Raw genomic sequence first — 10,242 nt, 5'->3', positions numbered from 1 at the left:
GCATGTCTCAGTCGCCTCGTGGGCCTTGTCCCGGCCACGCTGGTTGCCTTTCATTTGGAGCCTCCCGGCAGCTGGGCCTCTCCCGGGAGCTGTTCCCCCAGCCAGTTCGCAGCCCAGGCTTGGCTCCTCCATAGCTTTCAGCGGACAAGTCACCTCCTTGCTCCCCATCACGCTCTGTCTCCACAAAAATATATTACAATACTATTTTTACATTCTATGAAAAATTTTTTTAATATATTTTATTGATTTTTTACAGAAAGGAAGGGAGAGAGATAGAGAGTTAGAAACGTCGATGAGAGAGAATCATCAACCAGCTGCCTTCTGCACACTCCCCACTGGGATGTGCTCACAACCAATGTACATGCCCCTGACCGGAATCAAACCTGTGACCCTCAGTCTGCAGACCGACGCTCTACCACTGAGCCAAACCGGTTTCGGCACGTTCTATGAAAATTTTTGTTGCTCCATATAGACCAAATTTTTAATCAAGAACCTTCCCCTCCCCCCCATCAATGGTGTCCCGCTTTACCAATGTTAAAATCTGGTCACCTTAATTTACTTGGGTGTATATGAGTTTGGAAGAATATATACAAAATGTTTATTGTGATTATCTTTGGTTGATAAGATTGTTTTTATTTTTATTTTTTTAATAAATCTTATTGCTCAGATTATTACAATTATTTCTCCTTTTTCCCCTCATAGCTCCCTTCCACCCGGTTCTCACCCCACCCTCTGCCCTTACCCCCTACCCCATTGTCCTCATCCATAGGTGTACGATTTTAATCCAGTCTCTTTCTGCACCCCCACACCCCTTTCCCCCTGATCCACTATCAATCCACTCCCTTTCTTTGCCCCTGATTCTATTATATTCACCAGTTTATTCTGTTACTCAGATTTTTAATTCACTAGATCTTCTTCCTCTTCTGAAATAATACCTTTCAGCATTTCAGATAATACTGGTTTGGTGGTGATGAGCTCCTTTGACTTTTTCTTATCTGTGAAGCTCTTTATCTGCCCTTCAATTCTGAATGTCAGCTTTGCTGGATACAGTAATCTTGGTTGTGATAGGATTATTTTTAATAAGACTTTTATTATTATTATTTTGTATGTTCTCTGTTTTCCCGCTCAAAGTGCATGCCTTACTTGCATGATATTAAGTTGGATTATTGCTGGGAATAAAACAGCGTGTTTCAAAGGAGCCTGCCCAAGCAGAAAACGGACCATTTCCTGACAAACCACGTAGAGTCTCCCAGCGGAGTTGTCAGGGTTTGCAGCTGCCGAGCGGCCAGCCACTCAGGCACCGTCGAGGCCACCCCAGGCTGTGCGCGGGTCCTGACAGGTGGGCGGGGCACGCCGGCCCGGAAGAGACGTCGCGCCGCGCCGCGCATGCCCTTTCCTTTCTAGCTCGGGCCCGGGACGCAGCAGCCGCCGAGGTGAGTTTCTGTGGAGTGCGGGCTCCTATCGGCCTCCATCCTGGCCCAGTCGCCGCCGTAGTCGTTGCGCTTCCCCGGAGTTGGGGCGAGGGGACCCCTATCCTACTGCACGCTCGCTCATTTCTGAGTAGTGAGAGGTCAGGGGCGCACTCGGGGGCCGGGGGGGGGGGGGGGGGGGGGAGGGGGTAGTGGGCCGCTGTTCGCGGAGGTCGGCGTCCCGATGGCGGAGGGCCGAGGAGGGAAGGATGAAGCCCTTGCGTGGCGGTGTCTGGGGGCGAGGCTAGGAGCACTGTACCCCGCTTGCACACTTCCTTTGGGGAAGAACTCCTCACCCCGGTTGCCTTTTTGCTTGGCCCTGCGACTCCAGTTTTGGGGGAGAGGAGTAGGAGATGAGGGTGCGAAGGCCTTAGCCCTTCGGTTGCGGGTCAGCGGCCCGTCGTGAGAAAAAGACGCTTCTCCTTGCGTCCGTGAGGTACAGCCACGCCGCGCGCGCCTTGGCACAGTTGTTGATGGTCCCCAGATACTCATAGAATGCCGGGTCTGCGCCCCATTATTCCTTTATGGTTGTGAGTGGAAGTTTGAAGCGAATGTGTACCCCGTTTTGTTTTAATGCCTTAGTAACTTTTTTCTCACCTGAAGTGTTTTCGGGGCTGGAGGTGGGAGCTGGTAACTGGTGGCTGTCAGTCTACAGAGTTTGAATCCCTCCTTCCTGCGTGTTTTGTGTGTGAGATTCCAGTCCATTGGACAGTGGTTTCGTGTGGTCGTTTGTGGGTCTTGAACTCGGTTTCTGACCCCTGGCCACATTGCTTAGAGGTGCTCTTTCTTCCCGTAGATGTTGATGCCCAAGAAGAACCGGATCGCCATCTACGAGCTCCTCTTTAAGGAGGGGGTGATGGTGGCCAAGAAGGACGTGCACATGCCGAAGCACCCCGAGCTGGCGGACAAGAACGTGCCCAACCTCCACGTCATGAAGGCCATGCAGGTAGCCGGCCAGGCGCCGCTGGAGGGGTTTTCCGGCTGCTCAAGGCAAAGCCGAGGAGAGGCCAGGACAGCCCGGGCTTCTCGCTGCCTTGACGGGCCGTGAGGTAGATGCACCTGAGAACTCGTCTACTGCGCAGCCCAGCCCCTCTGCGCCGTTTCCAGTCTAAGCCTCTGGTTAGGTCTCAACCCTGGTTTTCTGTCCTGCAGTCTCTCAAGTCCCGGGGCTACGTGAAGGAGCAGTTTGCCTGGAGACACTTCTACTGGTACCTGACCAACGAGGGCATCCAGTACCTCCGCGATTACCTCCACCTGCCCCCTGAGATCGTGCCCGCCACGCTGCGCCGCAGCCGGCCTGAGACTGGCCGCCCAAGGCCCAAAGGTATGGTGCCCAAGTAAATGCCTCCAACGGCCTGCTCTGCACCAGCTCTTCCTGGGAGCCGTACATGGGAAACGGGGCGGGGGGGGGGGGGGGGTTGGGGAGCTGGGGATTCTCCCATTCTCTGGGTAGAGAGAATACGCAAAGGGGTCTTAAAATCCACCATTGGTGTCAGCTGTAGAGGGCTCTGGCATGCAGGTCAAGTCCTGAAACCTTTGTCCCTTAGGATGAGGCTTCTAATGGATCTGGACTCGGGCCCTCGGGTTATCCCAGGAGATGGCATTCACATAGAATGTTAGTCTGTGACCAGACCTGTGTGGTAGACCACTGAGTGACCTTTTCAGGAAAATCACCGTGTGAATGTTTATGCTTCATGTGTGGGTGTGGGGTGGGGGTCGGATTATCTATTGGCTCATGGTCATGTTTTTGCCCGGGGTTGTGATTTCCTCCTCTTTGGGTTCTGAAAAACTTGTCACAAGAACTTTAAGCTTGGGTGATGATGGAGATCTCCTACACACAGATGGCCGTGGCTTTCAGGTTCCACTGGAGACTCCATGGAGCTCAGGAATCTTGATTTCACGAATGCTCCAAGGGGCTCCTGGTGGCTGCATGGGGCTGTGTATCTAGAGTGGAAGTCCTACACTGCATCTAGGAGCCCATTGTCTCTGTGCCCTTTATTTTAGCCACTCACTTTAGGTTCACTTTCTCTTCTTTTTTTTCTTTTTTTTTTTTTTTAATATATTTTATTGATTTTTCACAGAGAAGAAGAGAGAGGGATAGAGAGTTAGAAACATCGATGAGAGAGAATCATCGATTAGCTGCCTCTTGCATCCCCCCCTCCTACTGGGGATGTGCCCGCAACCAAGGTACATGCCCTTGACCGGAATCGAACCTGGGACCTTTCAGTCCGCAGGCTGACGCTCTATCCACTGAGCCAAACCGGTTTCGGCACACTTTCATCTCTTGTACGTTAAAGAATTACTGGCCAAGGGCATATGCCTGGGTTGTAGGTTCAATTCCCAGCTCCAGTCAGGGTGCATGTAGGACACAACCAATGGATGTCTCTCTCACATTTTCCCTTCCCTCCCTTCTACTCTAAAAATCAATAGAAAAAAATATCCTCAGGTAAATCGTCGTCTCCCCCCCCCCACCCCCCCAAAAAAAGTGTTTTAACTAGTATATGGACTCTAAGGTAACTGGGTAGAGAGAATACTAAATTAACTTCAGTGTTTTTAAAGTGCCTTTTAAAATCTGTCTTAATGTATCCACAGCATAGAGGATGGGGGGCGGGGACTGAAGGATTCTCGGTGGCAGCTTTATTTATATACTTCCTATTGGAGGTGGGGCTTTCTTCTGTGATGCCTCCTTTGTACGGGGAGTTTCCTCTTCAGAGATGGATCAAGTTAAAAACGTTAGCTATTGGAAAGTTTGTAGAAATAGCTGAATTTCTGAATTTGCCAAGTAATTGGAAAGTGTATGCTTATATTGGAAAATAAAATAGAAAGCAATCCTTTTGCAAATGTGTGGCATTTTAATTTAGATGTGAGTTTTCCCAGGCCTTCAAGGAGCCACAATGTCAATGACAAGTTTTTCTAGCTGGTAGTTCTAGGTGTAGGAGTTCCTATTCCCACTAACTCGTTACAATGACTAAGCTGTTCTCAGGTGAGACTGGGAGAACAGTTCCAGGTTTCTCGGCCTGAAGGGAACCCATCGGCCGTGTTCACGGTGTGGTTTACTTGTGTAGGTCTGGAGGGCGAGCGACCTGCAAGACTCACACGAGGGGAAGCCGACAGAGACACCTACAGACGGAGTGCTGTGCCCCGTGAGTAACGGTCGGCTGTGTGGGGGTGTGAGGGTAGAATCTGCATTATACGTCAGCCCTTGAAGATGCCAGAGTGACCAGAAAGTCTTGGTTTCATTCTCCGACTGGGGTCCTTGGTGCTTCTTGCCTTACGCAGGGGTTTGATGGGTGGGGATTGGGGGAAACATCCTTTGAGTGAGCGACCGACTTAGGTTGAAAACCTTTAACTAGAGCAAACTGAAACTTTCAGCAAAGCAACATGGTTTTATGTTGTGGTTGTGTTCCTGTGTTGTAAACTCCTTGAAGGAAGGGTCCGCTCGAATCACCTTTGTTGTTTTCTTATTCCAAAAATAGTGTAAATAGTGTAAAATTTTGTTTTATTATATTTTTAATATTCATTTATTAAACTAATTAGGGTGACAGTGGTCAACATGAACATACAGGTTTCAGGTGTGAGTATTTATGTTACAAGAAATGTATATTGCAGCGAGTACCCATCACCCAAAGTCAAATCTTCTGTCGCCTTATATTAGGACGCCTTTCTGTAAAATCTTGTTTTAAATAGCAAATATTAGCATCGACTTGGAACAGCAGATGTTTGTTCATTCAGCAAACATATATTAGTGTACATAACAAAAAGGCCCATCTCTCATTGAACTTGCATTTGAGTGACAGATGGATAAGCAAAAATAAGTAACATGTCCCAATGATGTGGATGCTACAGGAAGATTAAAGTGCGTGTATAATTTTCAATAATGTTGCAGAAGTGAGATTTAAGCAAACACCAGATGGATGAGGAGGGGAGCCTGCCAGTGGCTACCTGGGGAAGGCATCTGGCTTGTCTAAATGACCGGACAGTTGGAGAATCTGATAAGGATGTGGGTCTTATGGTCTGTAGGCTGTGAGAGGACTCTGGATTTTACTCTTGGGTAGGATGGGGAGCCATTGGTGTTTGCAGAGGAGTGGTAGGAAGAATCACTGTCTTTGTTGCAGAAATAAAATTGAGTTAGAAAAACAAGGTATAAAAGGGAATATTTACTGACTTTTCACTCTTACCTGTCTCTAGTTGTAGTTCCTGATTAAATGAGCACTTGACCTGAATACCTTACAGCAGTGTTTCCCAAACTTCTCTCATGATGAGAATCACCTGGTGGAGTTGTTAAACTACAGATTCCTGAATCCCAACTAAAGTGCTAAACTAGAATTTTTGGGAACATATAGGTAAAATTGTATACTTAACTTAGTGCTCTGTTTTAGAGCACTAAGTTAAGTATACAATTAGTGCTCTGTCTTAGAGCACTAGTTAAGTATACAATTTTGCCTGTATGTTCCCAAAAATTCTAGTTTAGCACTTCTTAGTTGGGATTCAGGAATCTGTAGTTTAACAACTCCACCAGGTGATTCTCATCATGAGAGAAGTTTGGGAAACACTGGTTTAGAGAAAGTGGTTTCTCCTACAGAAGTCACACCACATGGGAAGTCAGTCAGGGAATGGTGCTCCAGGGGGTGTGACGGTTGGGACCAAGCCTCAGGGTGGGTCCTCAGGTTTGGGGGAGTGAGCATTTCAGGCAAGAGGTGAGCATGAACAAAGGTAGGGAGATGGAGAAGACACTGGCTTACTGGTCAGAGGGGCAGGGGAGTGAGCAGACAGGAGCCTGTGGTGGATGTGGTCTGAAGTGGGCCAAAGGGACCCCAATTTGTACAAGATTTCCTGAAACCATACTCACTGTTGACTCTGCGGCCCCACCCCTGCAGCGTGGACTATAAAATTTCCCAGTGACTACACTTAGAGCAAATGGAATGTTCATTTTTTTTAAGTTTTATTTTATTTATTTTTTAAAATATATATTTATTTTGTACAGAGAGGAAGGGAGAGAGATAGAGAGTTAGAAACATCGATGAGAGAGAGTCATCAATCAGCTGCCTCTTGCACATCCCTTACTGGGGATATGCCCGTAACCAAGGTACATGCCCTTTAACAGAATCGAACCCGGGACCTTTCAGTCCACAAGCCGACGCTCTATCCATTGAGCCAAACCGGTTTTGGCTAAATTTTATTTTTATTGTTAAAAGTATTATAATGGCTCAGTAGATGGAGTGTTGGCCTTTGGACTGAGGGGTCCCAGGTTCAATTTCAGAAAGGGCACATGCCCGGGTTGCAGGGTCGGTCATAAGTAGAGGGCATGCATGAGACAGCCAATCAATGATTCTCATGACTGATGTTTCTGTCTCCTCCCTTCCTCTCTGAACTCAATGGGGGGGAAGTATTACAGTGTCCCCTCTTTCTGTCCCATCCCCGTCCCCCCCCCCCCAATTGACCTCCACCCCACTGAATGTTAATTTTTCAACCCAGATAAATATTAATGAGATTTTACATGCTCTAAGTCTTAAAACCTGATAAGTATTGTACACAAACCTCAATTTGGACTAGTGGCTGTTGGACAGGGCAGCATGAGATCTTTCATCTTGCTTCTTTCCCATGGTCATAATAAAGTTGTTTTATGCTTTTGAGGGCCATTGTGTTCTTTATCTTTTTAGATCTTCCTTTGTTGAGTTCCCTTTGTAAGCTAGGTGCTAATCTGAAGCATGTAGTGATGGGAAGTGGCAGTCAGGGCAGCCTTCCTGGAGGAGGCAATAGTTTGGACTGTATTTTGAAGGGTGACTTAAGGAAGGCTGCTCTGGGAGAGAGGGGGGGGCAAAGTGGCTCAGAAGGTGTAGTTCACTTGTACGTCATGGGGTCTGTTTGCTGACATGGCTTTCCCTGCAAGCTTGGGTTGTGTGACTTGTCTGCAGTAGATGGGACCATGTGATGAATCTGAACTGGTGTTTCTCGTTCCAGCTGGTGCTGACAAGAAAGCTGAGGCCGGGGCTGGGTCAGCAACCGAATTCCAGTTTGTGAGTATTCATTCCCCCGTTTGTTCTCCATGAGCAGTCACTGTATGGCCTCAGCCCTGTGGGTCCCACCCCTCATCTCCCCCCGAGCTCCCTCCAAAAAAATCACACAAATTCCAAATAAGGTTTTTACATTAAGATAGATGGAAATTTTTTTTAATATATAGATTATTGCAATGAGTCTCACAAATCAATACTACATGTAGCATAGTGGTCTTTTCTATTTCTTTTATAATGACCGTAATCCCTTTAGTTTCACAAACTAAATGTAAGGTTGAGAATCTATCGCTGGAGAGTAAGAGGGCTCTGGAACCAAATCCTCTATTTTCCTTCAGAAGGTGTGATCTGTGTCCCAGTTTCTCCCCTATAAAATAGAGTGATGATTGTAGCTATCTCAAGATGGTTGTGAGATTGGGTAATCCAGGTCAGGTGCTTGTGTGGGGGCTGGGCTATCGCTGGAGCAGCAGCTGCCCTGTAGCACAGTGAAAAAAGGGGGGGAGAGGAGGAGCAGACACAAGATCTTGTCCCGTGCTATGGCTTCTATTTGTGTGTGTGTGAGCACACTCTTTATGGTTGTCCATATTCCCATTTTACAAATGAGGAAACAGCCTGAAAAGTGAATGTGGCCCTACAGCCAATAGGGCAAGGCTGGGGCTTATGACTTGCACTCTCTTTGGGATGGTAAAGAGGCCTGCTGTTCGGTTTATTGCTAACCCAGTGTCCTGTGCTTTCTCTTACAGAGAGGCGGATTTGGTCGTGGACGTGGTCAGCCACCTCAGTAAAGTTGGACGGATTATTTTGTGTTGAATAAACTTGTGCTCAGAAAACCATGTTTTGTTTGCATTATGGAATGTAAATGGGCAAGACTGGATTGGTTTGGGGAGTTGTCTTATCCAGGGTGACATCACTTGTTGCTGCAGGACTTGGCTTTGACTTGGCCTCTCTTTGTTCCAGCAGACACCTCCCTGCAGAGTCATGGCCAGTGTGGTTACCACTTTGGTAGGCTGTTAGAATGCGGGGCGTCTTCACCAGACCAGCCATGCTGGCTCAGCTCTGTGTGGTGGGAAAGTTGCTATTTTGTTGGTCTTGGAACTGCGATTCTGTGCCTATTTGGGAATATCAGAAGTGCTAGGGAGGTGGGATGTAAGGAAAACCAGGGGAATACTGTTCTGAAATCATTCAGAATCTTGACTAACAGGCGGAAGAAACTACAGGCTTGGTGTTCAGGTCTGCAATTTACTAGTCAACCTTAAAGGCTAAAGGATTTACATGTCAAAGGGTCCAAGAGGGGGTGTATTGTCCAGTTTTCCTGGAGCCTTAGTGAGAGGTGACAAGAGAAGGGTGTTGAGAATTTTCCATTGGGGCCAAGCAGGGTTTTGGTACAGGTACCAGAGGGATTGATGGAGCCCTGGCCAAGTGGCTCAGCGCATCACCTTGACTTGCCAAGGTTGCGGTGCCGATCCCATAAAAGTCGGGGCATATAAAGAATTAACCAATGAAATGTAAGTGGGACAAACAGAAAATGATGGGACTATTCCTGAATTACTGAGGTCCTGTGCAGTGTCAGGAGGGGCGGTGAATGTGCAGTCCAATGAGCTTGGACAGAAGCAGACAGGTTTGCTGCCTGATTCGCCTTTGCTTTGACTTGCACACAAACCCTGACTAGATGGGTGCAGTATAATGGGGGTCAAAGCTTGTAAGGCAGGAGCTCTGGCCTGGCAGCTGAAATGGGTCCTCAGGGGTACAAGGACTTGGGGTTTATATTTGTGGGGTACAATGGTACACAGGTGGTTTTGTCTCGGTACCCACCTACTTCAGTCTTCATAGACATTTGTAATTTAGACCACAAGGTGGCAGCCAAAGGCAACACCAATTGTGCACTTAAACTTGGCCCTGGGAGGTGTGCTTTGGAATAAACCACCAGTGAGCAGAAGCTTGCTTTGGCAGAAAGGTTGTGTTTGGGGAAGCTGTTTCACTGCTGTCTTGCCAAAGATTGCTTTTTATCCAATTTTTCTGCTGGCTCCAGTGATGGCAAGTGGTTTGCCGGTGTCCACACGCCTTGATTGTTTAACCTGGATTCCATGTGAAACGTTAGTAGCTCCTGGCCTTTCTGTTTCACTTTGAGGCCAGCGAGCAAGTGGATGTGTTTTCTCATAGCCTTGGTGACTTTCTGGTATTAAAGCATCACTTTTTCAATGAGGGCTCTTTGCCAACCGCTTCCCTCGTGATTTCAATTAGTTCCAGAATGTGTTCTTCAAGATCTCCCACGGACGCTGGGAAAACCTGGAGAATACAAAGCAGAGGCAGAGCCTGTGTGTAAAAACATGCAGATGGTGGCTCTGTGGTGGCTCTTGCTGCCTGCCAGCCCTTCCTCACATTTTGGTAGATTGTGTGGCCCCTGCCAATCAATAATCATTAACTGTTCAGGGACCAGTGCCAGTATGTCCCCTGGGAGACAAGCCTCGAAATTGGCCTTTAAGAACCTCATGGTCTAGTTAGGAAAACAAAACCAAAGTTATACCTTGAGCCCATGCCAAGTACTGCGTAAGTATCATGTCCAGGCTGAATTCTAAGGAAGGGCAGGGCAGGGGCCATGAGGGAAGGCTGAAGTGAGGAACTGGAGGGTGAGACAAGTCAGCATCTTAAAGAGGTTTCCTTCAAAGCGGTATTGGGTTGTGAAACATGCCAGAAATGAAAGTTGGTTTTGTTTTTTGTGTGTTTTTGTTATTTTTTTTTTTTTAAATCAATCTTTATTGTTC

The 10,242-nt window shown here is 47.5% G+C and overlaps 1 protein-coding gene across 2 annotated transcripts; it reads left to right on the top strand.

Annotated features, from left to right (window-relative positions):
- Positions 1–1,310: 1,310 nt before the first annotated feature.
- RPS10 (ribosomal protein S10) lies at positions 1,311–8,313 on the top strand. Of its 2 annotated transcripts, none has more exons than XM_084890006.1 (6): positions 1,311–1,433; positions 2,266–2,415; positions 2,622–2,793; positions 4,535–4,612; positions 7,431–7,486; positions 8,224–8,313. In XM_084890006.1, exons 2-6 carry the CDS (start codon positions 2,266–2,268, stop codon positions 8,263–8,265), a joined length of 498 nt encoding a protein of 165 aa, XP_084746132.1. In that variant the 5' UTR covers positions 1,311–1,433; the 3' UTR covers positions 8,266–8,313. The 2 variants fall into 2 exon arrangements, with proteins under 2 accessions (XP_084746132.1, XP_084746133.1); XM_084890007.1 differs by having other exon boundaries at positions 1,424–1,570.
- Positions 8,314–10,242: the final 1,929 nt, after the last annotated feature.

Source organism: Pipistrellus hanaki (genome assembly GCF_964339955.1).
Source record: "Pipistrellus hanaki genome assembly, chromosome: 7".
Lineage (NCBI taxonomy): Eukaryota > Metazoa > Chordata > Mammalia > Chiroptera > Vespertilionidae > Pipistrellus > Pipistrellus hanaki.
Note: the sequence above shows the minus strand (reverse complement) of the source record. Positions and strands in the feature narration are given on the sequence as shown.